This window comes from Triturus cristatus, chromosome 5_2, assembly GCF_964204655.1.
Source record: "Triturus cristatus chromosome 5_2, aTriCri1.1, whole genome shotgun sequence".
NCBI lineage: Eukaryota > Metazoa > Chordata > Amphibia > Caudata > Salamandridae > Triturus > Triturus cristatus.
The window spans coordinates 63,033,521-63,056,252 of record NC_140588.1 but is presented as its reverse complement, the minus strand read 5'-3'; the positions used below and the strand labels follow the sequence as shown (position 1 = coordinate 63,056,252).

The window sequence follows — 22,732 nt, the reverse complement described above, 5'->3', positions numbered from 1 at the left end:
TGGGAAGATCATCAGCACACTAACCTCCACTGGTATGTGAAGCCACCATTATGGAATACTAGCGATCCATAACTAGGAACTACAGGTTTCAGACAAGGCATGACCAGACCATAGAGGCATCAAAGCCAAGTGCAAAGATGCAGGCGTGTGCACCAAGGTGGAGGAGTGCAACAATACTTTGGCTACTTCTAAAAAAGAAGCTCGACTGCAGTGCCCGAGGAACTTCCCCGAGTCAGTCTTCAGGTAGCAACAACTAAAGGCACAAATCCTGCTGAAAACATGAAGACAGTCTGGAAGAGCCTGCCCTATGTATGATGCTGAAGAGTGTCTGAACACCAGCCTTCACTGGAACTCGAACTGATAGTCTTTGATTGCTCTTGTGGCATTTATCACAGACTGATGACTGGTCAGTTTCTTTTTGACTTACGAATATCAAAATCAGATAAAGAATTTGCTGTAGTATTGAAGCTGTCCTGATCCACATCATATCACTCAGTTCAAGCTATCATTACCTACGTCACACCATAAGGCCAGATTGGAGATATTCTATTTCTTCTGACCAATATAACCTCCCCAACCCCATTGATGGAATTCCTTTTTCCCACTGTAACTAGGTATTTCCAAATATAGGTAGATAAACAAAATGTCTGTCTGTAGTTAGAATTTACTTTACTTGTTTAACATTATTCTATGAAGCAAAAGGAGGACTTGCGTGTCTCTCTGGGCTCCCTGCACAGTTTTGAATCTCAGAGGGAACGAGAGATGTCAGTGAGGTATCATCTGCAACTGCCTACGCTTGTGGGCACCTAAGTAGTAGCCGCTGTCCCAACTGCATGAGAGTGTGGCACAGGCAAAGAGGGAATACTTTTGGCCAGTGCACATGATCAATATCACTGGAGGCTGGTGGAGCAGAATGGATAAAAGGTGTTCAGGGTTACTAAATATGTGCCCCCTGAGAGACTGCAAGCAAGCCAAAATACTTCCAAACCAAACACCCTTTTGGAGGGAGTAAGAAGAGTTCAGGGATCCTTCTGGAACCAGGCACAACTTCAACGAAAGTGTACAGACCCCCTGACTAGTCACTTTTAAATTCAGGCACAAACTTCACGCCCTTTTAATAATATTGTTCGAGTCCCTATTGTCATACACACAAGCTTTAGTCTAGAACCAGTGGTGTCCTCAGTGGACGTCAACGGCTCAGGCATGATGTGATGAACTTTGTGTCGGACTCGAGCAAGGTGGTGCCGATTTGACTTGTTGCATAACCTGCGTTGACTGTAACCACTGCACTCTATCTCTGAAGTGGTCAAACGTGTTGTAAGTTGTGAAGGGTGTTTCAGTCGGAATATCAATAGAATCAGACAGTTTGAGTCAATAGTACTTGATGTGCAGTGGATTCCCTTTTCAGCATCAATTAAAGTACAAGGTCTTGAATCCCGCTCTTCTTCATGCTCCAAATATTCTTCCATAAAATCATTCTCTAAAGCCCACTGAGGAGGTTCAGTGGAAATTTGACACGAGGACATGGTAAATTATTCCAGTGCCTTGTTTCCGTTGCCCTATCGCTAGCCACCATGTTGTTTGTGGGTGCAATAGTAGTAAAGGCTACACCTGTGTGATCCAACCAGCATCTCCAAAAGCTTTCAAAAAGATTTTGTTGAAAAAAAATCTATTAGTTTTTAGTTTATGCCAGAACACAAACGCATAGATCAATAAACATTACAGCAATACCACATCTCTTTCCATTGCCAGCGACACAACATTTTGTAAGGCACGGTTCTGGTGCATGTTTTTTTTTTGTCCTCACAGGCTTAAATGTCCCTGAAAGTGATCCGATGCTATGCTGCTGCTAAGGGTAGGGAAACAAGGTCATTTATGGTCCCTTTCAATGGCCATCACACCAGATGGAAATCTGAAGAATCAATTAATCTATTCCACACTAACCATGTCTCGTCTGCAACAGGGGGTTCATGTGTGCTGTTCTTCTACACTGTGGCCCATTTGCTCAAGTCCTTTTACTTAAGCTGTAACATTAGTTTGTCTAAATACTTGGCCAGTAAGAAACAGTACAAAAAAAAAAAATGTTCGCTCGGTTTTCCAAAATCGAGAAAAAAGTTAAAATAATCAAACATATCTTCGGTTCCATTCGACGTAGCTATGAAAGATGGCTAGCAGACGTGTCACGACTAATCATAAAATCACATTTATTAAATATCCTACCCGACCTCTGCATCTACGCAAAGCGGTTCCATCACGGTCTGCAGTTTACGAAGAGGAAATGGAGTCAATTATGCAATGATTTAACCTGCAGATTTTTAAACTTTGAATCTTCAGACAGTTTTAAGGTGTAGCCAACAGCGTTATCAATGCCCCTTAGTCAACTGTGTGCCCTGATATGTTTCCCAAAACTGCCCAAGTCGTCCTTTTTTCACCTGAAAACAGTAGGAAGGGATTCAAGCTGCTCCTTACTAAAATTCCCGTGCCATCATACCCAGATCCTTACTTACATCGATGCTTCAGTACACTAATGCCACAATATAGTAGACTGCCTCCTAAGAAGGCTGAAGCAAGGCCAAAACACAAGTGTGCTTAGACCCATTGCCAGCATGGTGGGAGTAGTGGGGTAAACCAAGAGGAGTCTGGGCAGTTGGAGTCTTGTGGGCAGGCGGAATCCATCGCACATGCAATGACAAATGTTTCATTTTTAAGTACATTTTGGCTGTAATAGTGGTCAAAATACTGCACGACTCCTACAGAAGATTTTGGTATGGTTCTTTCCCAAGAGTATAAGCAAATATAGATTGGTAAATGGTGCATTTCTAAGCACATTTGTAAGATTGGGCAATTATTGTACAAGGGAGTGGGGTGGAATGGAGTTTCTATTCCACAGATGCGTCCAGAATGTTAACAATCTGCCACTGGTTTGTCCTTCAAGAACTTTCTGTAGTTCTATGACTTTCCATATGGTTTCCAAGTAGTCATCGTTGACAAGACACAAAAACATGCGTTGGCAAATCTAATAGGTCTTGCCTATGCAAGATCTATTGGCACTGTTGGTGTGCAGTTCAGTGTTGTGAGATTTGTAGAGTGGGATGGTGTGGCGTGGAGTGGGATGGTGTGGCGTGGAGTGGGATGGTGTCACGTGGAGTGGCACTGTGTGGTGTGGCATGGAGCAGACGGGCACTGATTAACTTTAATCAATCTGTGCTTGGCCCCTGCTCCAGAGAAAAGATTGGAGTGAAGTGTGGCCAGCACAGGCCAATTAAGGAGGCTGAAAGAAGAGGGATACAGAAGCCAACAAATGGTAAGCACCGGGAGGGCTTAAAGCCCTTTTTGGAAACAATATAGTCTCGCAAGCAAGGAGTGTATCCGCTTTCAGGCTTGACCCTAATAATGTACAACAGGGCGCAGCTTCCTTGTTAAGTGAATTATTATGGCGCCATTGCACAAGCATTTCTGAAAAGCTAGTTCAAGTAATTTTGAAAAGCCAGACCATAAAACATCTTGGTCCTGTACTCGTAGGGAGAAAGCGTGCCACCTTGTCACCTGCTCCTTGCACCCTGACGCCTCAGGTCCACATTAAAAGGACGAGCGCATATAATTGAAACAACCTGCAAAGACCTTACGGTCGACACATCTGAGTTTGCCAGAGCCTATTTTTGTTTGGACCAACTGGGCAGCCTACATATGCACTCATCATTTTAAAGAATGCACTTAAGACAATCACGCTTATTCATCCAAGATACTTGGAAGTTGTCTGTTAGGGGACAACTCTTAGTTTTTTCCTAATATTTTTATTGTGTTAATTTTTAATTGTATTGTGAAATTGTGCTGCGTGTAAAAAGGGGAAAATGAATATTTTAACACCGCCTTTGGTGGCACAAGAGGCTCTAGTGCCAATGGCATCTGGAGGGCACCTATGCCACTGATAACTGGCAGAACTCCAGCATAGCCAGGAAATGGAGCCTACTAGGGCAAGGGAAATGGGGGATGAAGAGTAGCAAAGTAACTGGAGAATGTAGACTACTAGTGCAACCGGGGAGAAAAAGTTTCATGCATAGCTAGAGAAGAGAAGAGAAATGCAACTTCCAGCACATCTGGGGAGATGCCACTTCCAGCACAACTGGGAAATGAGTATTAGCAGCTTCTAGCACAACTGGGGAATGGAGACGGCCGTTCTCAGCACAAGCGGGTCGAAGTGCACCAGGGCAAAGCAGCTCGCAACATAATTGGGCAGCTGTGGCTCCCAGCAACACTGAGAAATGGAGACACCCCCCCCCCCCCCCAATCCAGCACGACTAAAGGGTGTAGCTCCCTGCACAATGGGGGGGAATGGAGGACACAACACTACCAGCAACTGGAAATCTCACACCACTTGGCATTCACCAGCAGGAACACTTTGTTGCAGAAACTGAGACACCTTGCACAGATAAACTGCTACGATCATTCATGGAAACAAAAGAGATGCAAACCTAGTGGCCTTGCTTTTACTCCTTTTTCTTGTTCTTTACACAATAATGCTTGAATGTTTCGTGATTGGTAAACTCAATTGTATACTTTAGTCCTACGTCAAGATTTCTCTGTTTTTTGCAAGTGCAATAATGCACTAAAAATAGAATTGTTGTTTATAAGATTAAATATAAAAGAAATGATTTGCACAGGCATACCATTCTCTGAAGTATGAATGCGCTACCCATACAAAGCAAAAGCAATACCGTGCTCTCCTGTTATTGTGCAGTGTCGGCAGGAAGGAAATTCAATTATAAATTATTCCTCTCGCACTCTTATGAACCACCTAGATATAAGACAAAACAAGGGCCCAGCAAAGGCTATTTTTTGTATCCACTGTCCTTTATAAAGTCTCTTGGTGATTTCTCTTACTGCCATTCTGGGACCAGTTTCTGGGTAACAAACACCCTTCTTCAGCAAGGCTAGCTTGATCCAGGTCAGTTCAGGAGTCTGCCACGGGTCCAGATAAATGATGGAGTTGCCACCCAACAAACTGCCTACCTGATTCCACTTTATTCCTTAATCTTCCAACATCTTACACTTCCTATCACACTATCTCTTTTTTGACTATTTGGTTCCTTGTTGGGAAAGAAAAGTCCTCTGCATGATAAAAGACATTTACCCCTGCCCTGAGTGCCCAACTGTACTGTGGTCTGGATCCCTAATGCAGCTTTTTTGTCACAGGTAAACACGGACCATGCGTGCGCGCCATGACATGGGCCTGCCTCACGGATTGTGGTCTTGTTGGAAAAGGAGGGGCGCCCAAAGCACCGCCTTCACAAAGAGTTAAGCAGTATAAGCGTGCTGCTGGCAGCATACTGTGTAGTGATCAGTAGAAGAGAGCAGGTCCTTTTTAACCTGTAACTGGAGTGAGGCCTACAGGCTCACTCACATTTTTTAAAGTTCCGCCACTGTGTGCCCACATGGGTTGTGTCTGTGTGCAGAAATTATCAAGCGACCCCATATGCCAGGAGAGGGCCGTCGAGTCCTGAGCAGTGTCGTTAGCGCTGTGCAAGTAGCGCCAGGCCAGCATCTCCATACTGAGGTGACCCCTTATGCCAGAAGGGCCCACAGTTGAACTATTTGTTGTTAGAGTGTCGTGGCTTGTTACTGCTTTAATCAGCTACCCAGAATGCCAGGAAGGGTCACCATGGTGAGGGCGAGTGTATCGGAGAAGAGGGCACTTAAGGAGCGAGTACCGTGGCAACCCTGTATGCCAGAAGAGGCAGCAAGTACCCACATTGAAAGAAGTTCGGGTAGTTACCCAGATGGAAGATTGCAGCTTGTGACCGGCGGGTCAAGCCCGCACACCCAGGCCTACATCATATTTCTCTAGGACCATGAAGGACGCAGCCTGAGACTCCGACGCCTCGCTGAGCTCCAGCTGGGAGCCGAAGGATCGAATCTCCTTGCCCCCTTGAGGGGAAGAGTGGATTACCCCTTTGTGGAGCAGGGGCATCTCTGATCACTGGGACAAGCCAGCAGCAGCAAGGGAAAGACCCTGCGCCTCTTTCTACCGTGGGCAGCCCGACTTTGCCAAACAGGATCAGGGCTTGTGAGCAGCTGCGGAGAAGTCACTCACCGCACCACTGAACACTTCCATACTGCTGGAGGCGGTAAGTCTAGAATTGGATACTAGGGGACTCGCTCCTAACAGTGCTGCAGCACCATCAACACTTTTGACTAGTTTCTAAGGAGTCAAAGGGGAACTCTGAAGTACGGCCTAATAGGCCTAAAAGTGAGCAATCCTTTGACCTCTCGTCCACAGCTACCACTAAGGGTCAGCTGTAGAAGGGGTACATGGCCCAGTTGCTCAGGATACATAGTAGGTCGGACCCTGGGACATCAGGAGTAAAGGCCCTCAACCACCACGGTTGGGCACAGGGGCCCATGCATGCCCCATAGCCTTCTGAATGGGATTCTGAGATCCCCGTTTTCCTTTGTGTCTATCTCCATTATCTGCCTTTCTCTCTTTTGCTCCTGATCAGTCTGCGGAGGGAAAAAAAAGTCCTGGGGGACAAAAATGAGTGCCCCTGCTCATCAGCGACAATCACTGGCACAAATTAAGCACAGCCGAAAAAGTGAGCTAAAAGTGATCACAAAATGTCAAAGGGTATGAACAAAAACGACCCTTCAGTTGTTACAAAAATGGACAGCTAAGTCTTTCACTTGAGTACACAAATTCAATAGTGGTTACTAATGTCAGGCAGCTTATCCAAACAGCCTTATTTTTTAGTGCATAAGTCTACATGTCATGAGTCCATAAAATGTTATAAGCAATCTGTGTAGACCAAAACTCTTTGCATTTGTATTTGAAAGCTTTCTCGATTTCTAAATGTTTTGTTGTGTAGCCGTGATTTTAAGTGTGGCATCCCATATTTCTTTGCTTGGCAGATCAGATTATCCAAATAATTTCTGAGCGCACAACAGAAGGTATGCTGCAACAAACTTTACCAAAAGGGAGTAGGATACTTCAATGGGACACTGTGAATCGTACAGGAGAAAATCCTGAATGCAGTAAAGATCAGCAGGACTTGTGTCGGGAAAATGTGCACAGATGCCAAAATCATTGCAAACACCTAATAAAAGCACTAGACTTTGTAATAAGATGGTGACAGAAGACTGTTGGATGGACGGCAAGGTACAGTTCCCATTTTCCAGCAAACCACCAGTTCCCCAAGGGCAGTCATCATGCTGGCAGTAAGAGCTCTCAGTTCTGTCTAGGATGGAACACAATGAGTCTGACCCAAAACAGACAACTCATCAACCTAAAGCAGAGGTCCAAGCTTAACAGGCAGCCTTACAGAAAATAGTAAGTGACTGCAATTGGTAGAATAATACAGCACAGTAGCATATAGGACTCCATGTACAGGGAATACAAATTAGGTTAAGTTAAAAACGTAAAAGTACTTGGAACAGGAGCAGGTTCCAAAAAAGACATTTTCGTGATTAGGATAGTCGATATAATGACAACATTCAACTCTACCTTGAGAAGTCTTTAATTTAGGTCAGAAGCAGTTTTCCTGCTACAATCCATTCTTAAACAAGATTTCATTCACCATCCTCAAAATCAATACCACAAAACTGCAGTTAGTTTTCGCCGCATCCATCTCGACCTTCGATCTGAAACTGGCTCAAATAACAAGCACCCCTCTCAAGCCAATATCTCACAAGATCATCTCCAAAAAATGCAGATTTTACATTTGAATCTTGTCTTAATGTGCACACGATTCTCTAAAGTAATCCAAAGAACCTGCCATTACTACCTACTATTGTAGATTGTGTCTTCTAGGACTCATAGCAGCTCCCCTATCTTATTTTGCTTGCTTACTGAGGCCTCCGGTCATACAAAGTCATTATATGCTTGCAACAGATGAAGAATTTATGTTCATTATCGTGCAACAAGTCGTATTACATAAATTGTACATTTTGATATATATATATATATATATATATATATATATATCAATCTCCAACGCCCTTGGTTAGAACGCCAGCGCTCCTCTTCTGGTGCAGTGCGGATTTCTCCGGCAGGGCAGCCGGTAATTATCAAAGCAAGTAACCTCTGAGTTCAGAGGTTTGTTGAAAAACGCACTCTCGCGAAATCTGTCATTTTAAAGTTGCTTTATTGCATATTAGCAGCCATACCCGTGAAGAAGGTTCGAGGCGCGAACCGAAACGCGTTGGTCATAGCTTGCTGTGAGATATATATATATATATATATATATATATCCAACAGCAAGAGTTCCCTCGTTGAAGACACCCACACGAAGAGTATAATCACCTCTTTAATGCAGACCACAGCAGGATAAAAGTTCGATCTCGGCTACCTCATACAAGACAAACGCGTTTCGGAATTCACATTCCTTGATCACTGGCAGAAGCAGGAAACACAACAGCATAAGTTGGGAAACATTATATACTCTATCAAGTCCCGCCCTATATGGGCGTGTGCAACCTTGCATCATGGTACTTGTGGTTCCCCAACCTTACAGTCCCAAGTGGGTGCTCATTGCGTCCTCAATTTTCAAAATAACTACCCATGTGGGTTGGTGCCGCTAGCGAAACATTCAAAACTGCTGCATTACACAGTCCGGCATAGTGTGCCTCCTCGTTCCATATGCCGCTCGTGTTTACGAGAAGCAGATCCGTTTTGAGCAGCAGGGCGTCCTCGCGGCTGGGAGAGCCGCTAAACATCCAACAGCAAGAGTTCCCTCGTTGAAGACACCCACACGAAGAGTATAATCGCCTCTTTAATGCAGACGACAGCAGGATAAAAGTTCCATCTCGGCTACCTCATACAAGCCAAACACGTTTCGGAATTCACATTCCTTGATCACTGGCAGAAGCAGGAAACACAACAGCATAAGTTGGGAAACATTATATGCTCTATCAAGTCCCGCCCTATATGGACTGTGTAATGCAGCAGTTTTGAATGTTTCCCTAGCGGCACCAACCCACATGGGTAGTTATTTTGAAAATTGAGGACGCAATGAACACCCACTTGGGACTGTAAGGTTGGGGAACCACAAGTACCATGATGCAAGGTTGCACACGCCCATATAGGGCGGGACTTGATAGAGTATATAATGTTTCCCAACTTATGCTGTTGTGTTTCCTGCTTCTGCCAGTGATCAAGGTATGTGAATTCCGAAACGCGTTTGGCTTGTATGAGGTAGCCGAGATGGAACTTTTATCCTGCTGTGGTCTGCATTAAAGAGGTGATTATACTCTTCGTGTGGGTGTCTTCAACGAGGGTACTCTTGCTGTTGGAGATATATATATATATATATATATACACACTTAAAAAACCATAGGTTTCACACGTTATAGTTAGCTGGACATTTCACTCGTGAAAAACCATTGAAATTCCCCCGTTATAGTTAGTGCAGGCAACTATAACTCACGCGACCGCAATCCTCTGCTGATGACGTCAGATATTACATCACTGTATTTAGACACTTATTTACCCATGTCTTCTTCCATTAATTTTTAGCTATACATATATTACAAAAATTTTTTTTTTTAGAAAGACACACGTCATCAGTGATGTAATATCCGACGTCATCAGCAGAGGATTGTGGTCGCGTGAGTTATAGTTGCCTGCACTAACTATAACGGGGGAATTTCAATGGTTTTTCACGAGTGAAATGTCCAGCTAACTATAACATGTGTGAAACCTATGGTTTTTTAAGTGAATTTGCAAGGTTTTTTAAATGCTAATTCCTAACTACAACGTGTGTGAAACCTATGGTTTTTTCAGTGAATTTGTACGTTTTTTTAAATGCTAAGTTATGTATTTATTTATTTTTTTAAGGTTTTTCACCGTGCGCGTACCGTACGCGCACGGTGCGCTTCGCGCACCATGCGCGCGCTGTAGACGCGCAGTGCGCTTCGCGCACCGTGTACCCACGTTACGCAGTTCGTGAAATTTTTCCGTTTCTACCGTACGCGTACGCTACGCGTACTCCGCGATTTTTTGCAAAAAAATTAAAGGAAATTTTGGCCCTTGGGGGTCCTTCTGGGACCCCCTAACTAAGGCTAGGGGGTCAGGAACTGTCCACCCTGCCCCCTTTTCACGTTCTCCACCTATGTTTTTCACCCCCTCAGACTGCGAGAGACAAAATGGCGGCCGACACTTCCTGGTTTCGACCGATTTGAATGTTTACTAAGATCTAACAACCAATCAGAATCGCGCTCGCGCATGGCAGCGTGCGCGTACGGTAAGTTTTGAATATGCTACTTACCAGTATGCATCTGTTCTTGGCATGTAGGGCTGCTGACATTCATATCTGTGCATAGATCGCCGCCTAGTGTTGGGTCCGGATGTTTGCACGTTGTTGTCCTGGAAGAGTCTTCGAAGTATCCTGGGATAGATGACTCCTCCCCTGGACTACAGTGCGCATGGGCATCCTCTCCATCCTCAGATTATTTTTCGCCATTGTGGCAGTGATGGAGTAGATATAGAAAGTGATGACCATGCTTACAGTAATTCTGAGAGCTGCAGCTGCTACAGGCGCCGGGGAGGAGGGAGGGCGATATGAATGTCAGCAGCCCTACATGCCAAGAACAGATGCATACTGGTAAGTAGCATATTCAGTTCGAGGCATGTGGGCTGCTGAATTCATATCTGTGCATAGAATATATAGCAGTGCCCTCTTATTAGCGGCGGCTACCAGTGCCAGCTGCAGCGGTCTGAAAAAGAGTTTTGAGAACAGCCTGTCCTACAGCTGCCTGCTGTTTTGATTGCACATCTACACAATAGTATGCAAAGGAATGTTTCCTAGGAAAGCCATTGAGGCCCCTAACTTACGTGTTGAGTGGGCTCGTGGGGGAATCGTTAAAGTACGTTTAGCCTTTTGATAGCAAATTTGGATACATTTAACGATACATCTGGCTATTCCTGCTTTGGAGATAGCGTTACCTTTGTGGTGTGGGGCAAAGGCAACGAAAAGTTGTTGTGTTTTCCTAAAGGGTTTGGTCCTGTCGATATAATACATGAGGGCCCTTTTGACATCTAGTGTGTGGAGTGCCCTTTCTGCGACAGTTTGTGGGTTTTGGAAGAAAACGGGCAGTTCAATGGTTTGATTCATGTGGAACTGCGATACCACCTTTGGCATGAATTTGGGGTTGGTACGTAGTACGACCCTGTTGGCGTGAACCTGTATAAATGGCTCTTGAACGGTTAGTGCCTGGAGTTCACTAACTCTCCTCAAAGAAGTGATCGCTACTAGGAAAGCTACTTTCCAGGTAAGGAATTGAATCTCGCATGAGTGTAGAGGTTCAAAGGGTGGACCCATCAGGCGTGTGAGGACCAAGTTGAGGTTCCACATCGGAGCCGGTGGGTGGCTTGGTGGAATGACTCGTTTGAGTCCTTCCAAGAATGCTTTGATGGCAGGCACTCTGAATAGAGAGAGGTGCTGCCTGGTCTGCAGATAGGCTGATATTGCGGTCAAATGGACACGTATAGAGGTGTACGCCAGATTGCATCGGTATAGGTGTAATAGGTAACAAATAATGTTTTGGATGGATGCGTCTAGCGGGTTAATGTCATTATTATTACAATAAATGACGAACCTCTTCCATTTGGCTGCATAGCAAGCTCTGGTAGTGGGTCGCCTGGCCTCCTTAATGATGTCCATACAGTCAGGTGGCAGGTTGAGGTAGCCAAACTCTAGGACTTCAGGAGCCAGATTGCCAGGTTCAGCTGTTGCGGATCTGGGTGCTGAATCTCTCCATGGTTCTGCGTCAAATGCTCGGGTTTGATCCGCAGCCTTTGATGCGGCACCACGGAAAGTTCGAGAAAGGTGGTGTACCACGGCTGGCGTGCCCACGTTGGAGCAACCAGGACGAGCGTCAGTGAGTGTTGACGCAGTTTGCGTGCCACCAGCGGTATCAGTGGTGCTGGGGGAAAAGCGTACGCAAATCTGCCGGACCAGTTCATCCATATCGCATTGCCCTGCGACTGCGGATGTGGGAACCTGGCGGCAAAGCTTTGGCATTTTGCGTTTCCGCTTGTCGCGAATAGGTCTATCTCTGGATGACCCCACTGCTGGAAGTACGGTTGGAGTACTGATGGGTGTAACTCCCACTCGTGCATCTGGTGGCTGTGTCTGCTGAGCAGATCCGCCATCTGGTTGTCTTTGCCGGGGAGGTGTTCCGCCATGAGGAACATGTTCCTCTGAATGGCCCACTTCCACATGCTCTGAGCCAGATGAGACAACTGTGGAGAGTGTGTTCCTCCCTGCTTCTGTATGTAGTACATGGCAGTCATGTTGTCCGTCCGGATCAACACGACTTTGTTGCACAAGTGTACTTTGAATGCTTTCATAGCGAGGAAGATTGCCATCAGCTCTAGAAGGTTGATGTGCATCTTCTTTTGTTGTTGTGTCCATAGTCCCTGCACTGTGTAATGGAGTACATGAGCTCCCCATCCCTGGAGAGACGCGTCCGCCGTCAGTATTATCTGTGGGACAGGCTCTTGGAACGGTCGGCCCTTGCAAAGGTTTTGTGGATTCCACCAATGCAGAGAGTTGTATGCCCGACCGCTCACCAACACTAGGTCTTTCAACTGTCCTTGAGCCCGATTCCACTGACGTGCTAAGCACTCCTGAAGCGGGCGCATATGTAGTCTCGCGTGTGGGACTATGAAGATGCAGGAGGCCATCATGCCTATCAACTGCATGAACACTCGCGCGGGCAGGGAGTGTTGTGGTTTGAACTTGGAAATCAGCATTTGCATGCTGTTGATTCTCACTAAATTTGGCTGAGCTGTGGCTGCCAGAGTGTCCATACTATAGTCGCACCTAGGTACTGTTGTACATGTGCGGGCTGGAGATGGGATTTTGGGTAATTTAGTGAGAACCCCAGACTGTGAAGGAGGTGAATGGTGCGGGACATGTGGCTGGCACATTGCTGGGCTGACTTCGCTTGAACGAGCCAGTCGTCCAGGTAAGGGTAGACGTGTATGTGCTGCCTCCGTAGATGTGCCGCCACAGTAGCTAGGCACTTTGTAAACACCCTTGGTGCCGTTGTCACGCCGAAGGGAAGGACTCTGAATTGGTAGTGCTGTCCTTGAACAGTGAACCTGAGGTATTTTTTGTGTGATGGGTGAATGGGTATGTGGAAATACGCATCCTTGAGGTCCAGTGTGGCTAGAAAGTCTCCCTGCTTGAGCAGCGGGAGGACTTGCTGGAGAGTGAGCATGTGAAAATGCTCGGAAAGAATGTATCTGTTTAGGGGTCTCAGGTCTAATATAGGTCTGAGTGACCCGTCCTTCTTCGGTATTAAAAAGTACAGGGAGTACACCCCCGTACCTTGCTCGTGGACGGGTACGACCTCTATTGCGCCTTTTAGAAGCATGCTTTGCACCTCCTGCTGTAAGAGCGTTAAGTGCTCTGAGGACATAGGACGGTTTTTTGGAGGTATTGTGGGTGGAGTGGAGGTTAGTTCTAGACAGTAACCGTATTTGACAATATCTTTGACCCACCTGTCCGTGGTGATGGAGTTCCACGTGGACAGGAACCTTTGTAGCCTTCCCCCGACAGGTGTTATGTGGTCGGGAGGAAGGGAGAGGGCGTCACTGCTTGTTCTTGGGGGAGGACCTGGTGTTGCCGTAGCCGCGTCCTCTGCCCTTTGTACTGGAGCCACGATATCCACCCCGGGTGTTTTTATCGTAGGTGGTTTGTGTATTGCTCTTGTTGTATGTTTTCTGTGACCCCTGTCCTCTACCTGCTCCTCTATTTCCGGGGCGACGAAAGGAGCCGCTCCGAAAGGACTGAGTCTGGAGAGCCCCCATGGACTTTGCAGTGTCCGTGTCCTTCTTTATTTTCTCTAGGGTGGTGTCAACCTCCGGGCCGAATAAATAGTCGGGGTTGACAGGCTGGTTGAGTATGTTGTTTTGCACCTCAGGTTTGAATCCGGAGATTCGTAACCAGGCATGTCGTCGCAGCAGGACGCTAGTGTTTATGGCCCTGGCAGCTGTGTCTGCGGCATCCAGCGCGCACTTGATGGATGCGTTTGTGAGGAGCTGTCCCTCCCTGATGAGGATCTCTGCACCTTCTATGAATTGGTCAGGGAGATGTTGGATTAGCTGCTCTAATGTGTCGTAGTGCGCTCTATCGTAGCGAGCGAGGAGTGCTTGAGTATTGGCAATGCGCCATATGTTGGCTGCCTGGGCGGCAACCCGTTTGCCAGAGGTCTCTAACACCTTGGACTCTTTGTCCGGGGGAGGAGCGTCACCTGTTTGTGAGTGTGCCCTCTTGCGAGCATTCGCAACGACAATGGAATCCAGAGGTAATTGGCCTCTGATGTAAGTAGGGTCCCCAGGCGCTGATCTGTATTTTTTGTCGATCCTGGGGTTTATCACTCTTGCCCTGGTGGGTTCTTTGAAGATGTCCTTTGCTGGTTTGAGGACACCCTTCAACATGGGTAGAGTTTTTATATTTCTTTCTGAGGATGCAAAAGTATCCATAAGAAAGTCGTCCTCGACGGTGTCCGAGTGAAGTTGCACCCCATGATTGGCCGCAGCACGTTCAATTAAAGCGTTGAACGCTGCCGTGTCCTCTGTGGGAGATGTTTTTGCTCCATAGAGTTGCGGGTCTTGTGCATCCATAGGTGCACCTGGGTCCACAGGGTCATCCCAAGTTTGATCAGGGTCCTGTTGGCCGTCAGGGTCCATGTCTCCGGGGTAGGGGACTTGGTCACCCATGTAGTCCCCCAACGCATCCGTGTCGGAGTGTGTGGGAGAGAATGATTGTGGATCCTGGTAGGGTGAGTGGAAAGGTTCGTAAAGAACTGGTTCTGAAGCCACAGGCAGCTTTCTTTTGAGTGGAATCCTGAAGGAGTCCAAAGCCGGCTCCGAAGTTATTTCCGTTTGTGGATAATCATCCTGCCGGTGTCGGCGTCGATTATATGCGATGGAGACGTCTCCGCAGAGTGTTCGGCAGGCGTGATCGTGGTATGGGTCACCCGTGTCCTGATTTGGAACATTTTCGGGGCCGTGGATGGTGGCAGGCCAAAAGTGATGTTGGCTGGTGTCGAAGAGGCTGCTGGAGCTTTAATTGGCTCGGAGCCCGACGTGTCCTGGGGGACCATTTTCTTTTTGGTGCTTTGCGCAGCAATGGGTCGCGTCTGGAGCGCCCTCGAGTCTTTCGCACCGACCGGTTCTGTTGAGGCGGTCGTGGATTTTTTCGGCGCCGGAGGGTCATCGAGTCGAGGGGCGGGAGTGGCCGTCGACTTCTTCGATGATTGTGGCTTAGATGTCGCCGTGGAAGCGGTGTGAGACGCAGCAGGCTGTTTGACCTTTGGGGTCGGAGTCGATTGCGTCGGTGCCGGGAGCCGAGCAGGTTTGGTGGAACCGAAGGCCTTCTTCCTTATGTCGACTCAGACGTCGGCCGCTTCGAGTTCGGCACCGAAGTCTCGTTTGGTGCGCTCGGTGCCGATGTGTTTTGCTGGCGTCGAAGGTGTGGAGGGCCTGGATCCGACCAGCGCCACTTTCGGTTTCGGTTTCAAGTGTACCAATACAGCTTTCGGTTTCGGTTTTAAAGAAGGGAAACCAGCCATTTTGGGCATTAATGGCTGCCGCTGAATGTCCGAGGGCGGGGCCGAAGAACTGCGGGATAGGTCTTGGGTAAGGCCCGAAGGCGATCCCTCGACCGGAGCCATAGACTGTTGCACTGGGCTTTCTTCAGTCTGAACGGGTAGGCCTTGCTCGTCACCGGAGCTACTCTCTTCGGCCCCTAAGGCCTCATTGTAGTCTCCTACCTCGGTGTCGTCTTCATCTCTGTGAAAGAGTGTTTCGTCGACGTCTTCCGATCCGGAGTCATGTTCGGAAACGGGACTGGAGGGTAGGTTCTCCACTTCTTCGACATCTTCGGTCTCGGCGTTGAAGATGTCGGCCGGGGCCGGTGCCGCTTGCTGCGCCTCGAGTCTCGCCGCTCGTCGATTCCGTAGAGTCTTCTTGGATCGAAATCGGGCACAGGCCATGCATGTAGATTCGTCGTGATCCGGTGAAAGGCATTTGTTGCACACCGGATGGAAGTCGACGTGGGGGTATTTCGCATTGCATACCGGACACCTCTTGAATGGCGTCCTCGATTCCATCGCTGATGTCGAATCGACGGTCGGGTAAGATGCGAAAGTTTGTTCTAGAAGTTAGTAAACTAACAAAGATACTATCGATACCGATCGATAACAGTACCGACGCGAGCTAAAGGCCTTTTGGCCTGAAAACAGGTTTTCCTAACTTGAGTCAAGATAACACATCCGAACCCAATGGCGGAAAAAAACAATCTGAGGATGGAGAGGATGCCCATGCGCACTGTAGTCCAGGGGAGGAGTCACCTATCCCAGGATACTTCGAAGACTCTTCCAGGACAACAACGTGCAAACATCCGGACCCAACACTAGGCGGCGATCTATGCACAGATATGAATTCAGCAGCCCACATGCCTCGAACTACCGTACGCGCACGGTGCGCGCTTATAGATATATATATGCTTTTAAATGCTATTTTCTCAGGAAATACTAAACAGATTTACACCAGACCTGCAAAAGACACATCCCTGACCTGAGGACTACCTCTCTGCCAAATTTCAAGTAATTCTGTTCAGCCGTTCGGGCTGTAGCTTGGACTAAAGGTCCTATGGAAAAATGCATGGGGAAAACGCGTTTTGGGACCCCCCCTTTTTCTCAGCCCCCGCTTGAGGAATCCCCCCAAGACTTTCAGGGAAGGAGCGGAGCGCCCCACCTATTTTGAAAATTTCGCGAGGATTCGTCAATCGGCGCCAAAGTTATTCCAAATAGAATGTTGCGGATTTCCTATGGAAACACGATCCTAACTATAACTATCTACTGGCGACCGCCAGTAGATAATATATATTTATTTATATATATATATATATATATATATATATATATATATATATATATATAGTGTGTTCTGTCTCAATATTTACTTCGAGCTTTTGCATTCACTACAAACAAATTGACATCTGCAATTATCTTGTTCTATTTATTCACCAATAAAATGGACATAATGGGCAGGAAATGAAGCTTGCAAAAATAACAATGTGCGTGTGTGTACTTGAGACGAAAATTTACCAGAACTCACAACAATAAATCAAAATGCTGGACAGTCCTTGACATGTTTGCTACATGCCCAACACACATTTTCAACAGGTATATTGGAGAGAAATGTGCGATGCATGACTTGTCTGTTCCTTCCGCACAAGCTGGGAATTTTGGTCTTTTGGGAATTTTGGGAATCTTGGCTGAGGGCCCAGAGGATCAGGTCATGTTCACATAACACTTTGGAAACGTAACACTACACCCTTCCTTCATAATCAATCAATCCATACACTCTTCCATTCAACTCTGGGAATGCGGTCACACACGGAGTAAGCCAACACTCGTGGCTGCTCTACCAAAATATTCAAACTCCTCCAAAATCACCACTCATCAATATACATAATCTCTGGAACAATAAGAAAATGTGAACATGCAGCTTTATGGACGACAGGTTTCTAGGTGATAAACTGAATGAACTACAGCAGGTTCATAATCGGCTGCTCCAGATCAAAGTACTTCATGTCAAGTATCAAGCACAGCTATCTCAGACAGTAAATTCAGTAGATTTTCCACATTTGAAAGTAGTCAAAGTGAAATATTCCATAAGGAAAAACAAATAAGGGTGCCCCTTAGAATGTGCCTTGACTTTAATTTGTTGGTTGATGTACACAACTTAGAAAAACTCAATTATCATTACAGAGTATAACAGAGGGAAAACATGGACATTTATTCTGTAGAAGGCTCCCTAAAAATCAGATTCTTCTAAGGAAGACTGCTATTTTTAGACTTGATCCCCGGAGGGAGCAAAATTCCCAGTAATTTAGAACACACTGTCAATAGTGTCCGGTACAACACACAGGGAACGTGTCTCCTCTTTGTTTATGAAACCACACTTGGCAAAAAGCCAATCAACTTTTACTTTAACAAATTTATAATGTGTTGAGTGAGCTTAATAATCCACTCCAGCACTATGAGTCGGTCTCAAATTGAGGACACTATGAATTCTAGGTAAGAGGCTGGCTAAAAGACTTTGTTTTAGTTGTTTCCTATAGCGGTCATGAGCTGGTACAGTCTGGCCATTGGTATGGATGCCCATAAGTTAGCTATACAGTGAGAGAAGGATGTTCCTCCTTGTATGGCCATTATACCAGTGGAATCATTAGGCGAGTCTTATCAGGTGATCCCACTAGGCTCAGATTCCAGACTTCTGAAAGCGAGATGTAATAAACAAAGGGCCCAAGCATAAAACATCTGAGTGACAGACTCAAACATATTTCTTGAAATATATTGTGGGTTATAAGGATTAAGAGAATAACCTTCGTTTGATGTTGTCCAAGGTAAGCCCAATAAAAGCCTCACTGTGGCATTATGTGGATTTTAGAGGTGGCGTATTTTGGTAGCCCAGGTACAGCGAACTTGTGTGAGGTTACAATACCCTGGACTTAAGTTTGCACCAGGTAATGGGCAGTACTTGAACGATTTTTCTTAGTGAACTAAGGCATCTAAAGCATATATTTATGGAAACTGGTGAAATAGTGTTTATGCTAGCTTGATTACTTTAACAGGACTTTGGTATAAAGGGGTTCTTATTTAATCTGTAGAAGTTTAGTATAACCTACCTCCCAGACATTACGGGTAAAATGGCAGAGGTAGACACTGGCAAGTAAAAGAATATATTGAGATGGATATCTAACAGAACAGTGCACGGAACCGACACACGCTTGGTGCACAATGATTTCCAAAAGTTACACTGTCAAGCGGATTTTCAGTTCAGCAACTATTTTTACCCAAAACACAAAAAAATAAGTGTTATCGCATTTAAGAAACTTCAACATTTGTAAAGTGATAAAAAAAATGCTTATGACAAGAAATAGTCCAAGTTGTTGTGCAGATTCCTCTGCAGAAAACATTGATTTTTGTGGCACCTTTGCACATTTCCTGCATGATCTGGCTGGGAAAATGACAATTCTGGAGAAGTAGATCCAATTTTTAATGCACTTCTTAAATATGGAGGTAATATCAGATGTAATGTTGCGCATGAAGCTATCTAAGGCAGGAGGTACAGGCAATATTTGGAAAGTGGTAATATGTGCAAAAGATCATGATGATCATCAGTCTTGTGCCCTTTCTTTAGATTGGTTAGGGGCATTGGTGTAATTCGGATTCACTGAGAGGTACAGTAATCAACCCTATGCTTAAGAAATAGAGCAGAGACAATCATACTAAATCTAATTTAATATCCTTCCCTGACACCATAGTCAAAGTATATGCTAAACTGATGCTTAAAGGTTTGACAGCTCTTGAAATGACTATAGTTCCTTAAGAATGAGGTTATCAGTAAAATCCACTTAGTGAGTTTTCAGCAAAAACTTTAAAAAGCAAACTTTTAGAAATGTTTGGGACTGACCTCATCAAACTGGAGTTGTGATGCCCATGTGACTTCGTATGTATCGAAACTGACTATGGTAAATGGGCTGCGAAACCTCATTGTGCTTTTTGGCTGTCATTCAATAGATATGTTACTGATCACTTTTAAAGGGAAGGAAATTCCTCAAGCTCTTTATGCCTTGGATTTAAGAGTAGAGTAGGGCAAAAATCCAAGGATCTTTGTTTAAAACAGCAGCTGCCTTCTTATATAAATACATAATCATAATAATACATGGATTTAAAATTCCTGTAGATTTTTTAATTTTGGGAAATTACCCACAGATTTTCTAACTTGGCTTGAATTTCGAGGCAGAGAAAACGATAATGCATAGGAGAAAGCAGGAATGCATGGGGCCAAGGAAGCAAACCTGTAGAAGCAGCTAATACAAATCTATCAACACTCCAGGCACTGCATTTTATTGACAATTGAACAGGCATGCAGGTTTGCCTGAGCAGCTGACACCTACACAGTTAGTCTAGGCAATATACCACACTAACAATACCTATAAAGACAGTAACAATACCTATTTGTGGTGTGTTGCACTGCATTACTAGTGACATCTCTGGAATACTCCCTCTCTTATAAGCCTTTCCAAACAAGACCAGTTTAAGCATAACATTGAAAGACTCCATTAACTGCAGTTTCTAAAATGAAAATGACCTCTCTCCCCATAGATGAGCAATCAAAACATTACTGATCCTAGCATTATGAAGACTTACCACCTGATCATACTCCCAGAGCTGATTGCCCTTCAGGTGGTGGCACTTGAGCATTGTAACGGGACCATTAAGTTTAGAGACATCCAAGCATAGATCATCTGTCCGAATTTCCTTGTTGGCGGTATACGAAAACACCTACAAATAAAACACACAATATGACCAATCCTGTAACAGTGCATTCAATTGCAAAAAGAGCGGAGAATGAGCTTTGATCAATCAAATTCAACAAACAATAGGGTGTAAAAGGCAAGTTAGGTGTTCCAGTCACTAGTCTCAATATTAACCAATGTTGCTGTGCTAGCATATTTTGAGTAGTGTTTCCAGTTCTGCACCTGTAGCGGACAGGAGGCAAATGCACTTTCTATACAAGACCAGCCGACATTCTTTGAATAAACATTTCCCAACAAGCAAATTTTACAAGTAGTTTTATGTGCCTACATTTTGCTAAAACATCAAAGGAAATAAGAATATTTTTACAGAGCTATGCACTAGCTGCTCAGAATGTTTTATGTCTTTTTTTAACCACTAATCAAAGACACTACTGTGGCAACTAGAACTTGTATTGTCTGGATCAGTCTCATGGCAGCTACTGATGAACCTTAGCCAGTGGCGCCATACAACACTTTTTCTCTTGAAGGGGGGGGGGGGGGGGGGGAGAGAGATAGGGAGAGAAGCAATTGAGACCTTGTGGCTAAATAGCAGACTATCCACTAAAAGACCTGCATTCTCTGTCAGGATACCAGACTTAACTTTGACTGAAGTATGCCTATAGTGGGAGAGCTTTCAGTTTGTAGTGTGCCCAACACAAATGAACACTTATACTAAACAATGATCAGATTAGAGGATAGCAGAGTGTAGGATGAACCAGGAAAAGAAGCATGTCAGAAACAGTTAAGTTTTAACAAATAAATAGGTTACTTCCCCTACACTGTAGTTCTCCAGTATTGATATCTTTCATAGATTCACATGCTTGCATCTTCCTCGTCACTGAGGTGGGATACACCAGTAATTATACCTAGTAGTGTAAACATTAGTTCTTCTATATCTATTATCGTTTCATTTCCCTATTGGATTGAGTAGCCATCCACATAATTTTGCACAGGACCAAATTGAGGCCATTCAGATCAAAGATTGCATCCTGCCCTTCTGTGCAGTAGCTTCACACCTCAGATTTACAAGCACAAGTGGTAAAGTTAACCATGCTACCAGATAAAATAAACAGCAATGAGGTGAGCGACTGAAGGGGAGTAGGTGGGTTGCATATTAATCTATGAAAGTTATCAATACTGGAGAACCACATTTTACAGGGAAGTAGCCTGTTCTTTTCTCCAGTATTGAATCTTTCATAGATTCTCATGCTTGCATCTGAATAGCAAGCAGTATACCATTAAAAACAGAACAGAAAGGCATCCACAAAGATGTATGCAGAGGCGGGAAATATACTTAAGTGTTTATTCATACTTAGTGTTGAGAAGAAATAAATATTATGGTATAAATACCAAGGAGCTCACCTTATTGAAAAAGGTTTTGAAGCACTGCTTGGCCCACTGCAGCATCCTTATTGTTAACAGCATCCAGACAATGTTTGGTAAACGTATACACGTTAGACCATGGGGCCGCTTTGTATATGTCCAACAATGGTACTCCTGCGAAAAAAGCAGCTGATGTTGCCACACTTCTGGTAGAGTGTGCGTGCACTTTGGATGTCAACGTTCTTCCCGCCTTTTCGTGACAGAAAGTGATAGCTTCGGATAGCTATTGCGCTATAGTTGCTTTTGAAACGGGTTGGCCTTTTGTTGGAGACCAAAGGCAACCCAAAGTTAGTAGGATTCTCTGAAGGACTTCGTGTGTTCCAAGTAGAATTTAAGGCATCTTTTGACATCAAAGGTGTGGAGTGATTTTTCTGCTGTACTTAATGGATTCTGGAAAGATTTCTTTAGGACAATTGGTTCATTTGGGTGAAATTCAGCAGGTACTTTTGGTCTGAATCTTGGATTGGTACACAATATAACTCCGTCTTTCCTGAAGTATATAGAAGGGTCCTGCACTGTAAATTCATGTATCTCGCTAACACATCTAGCGCACGTTAATGCTAATAAAAGTGCCTTTTTGTGAGGTGAGGTGTTTGATGTCAGCCTTATGGATTGGCTCATAACATTGTTGCATTAGTTCTGTCAGGACTGTGTTCAATTGCCATGTTATTGGTGGTTTTCGGATTGGCAGAAAAGCTCTAAACAGTCCCTTGTGAAACTCCTATTAATCAAATCGACCAAAGGGATTTTTTATTATTGCGAGAACGTCTGTATCTTGAGAGTGCCGCGAGATGGACTTGAATTGAACTATGGCAGAAAAATGAATTTGCAAAAGAGGTTGGGGCAATATACTGCCACACCCAACCTTACCGTAGGAGAATTATTAAGATACTTATGAAGGTGCCCTGAACCGAAAGTTCAACCTCTTTAAACTTTCATTAGGACATTCCGATACTACAATTGAACTGTGGCAG

The 22,732-nt window shown here is 45.0% G+C and overlaps 1 protein-coding gene across 1 annotated transcript in view; it reads right to left on the bottom strand.

The window, feature by feature from the left end:
* GALNT1 (polypeptide N-acetylgalactosaminyltransferase 1) overlaps positions 1 to 22,732 on the bottom strand; it is a 525,156-nt gene that overhangs the window by 9,275 nt on the left and 493,149 nt on the right. Inside the window, exon 11 of the mRNA XM_085606855.1 lies at positions 20,227 to 20,361. Coding sequence (XP_085462981.1) covers positions 20,227 to 20,361 — 135 coding nt within the window. The remainder of the gene's footprint in view (positions 1 to 20,226; positions 20,362 to 22,732) is intronic.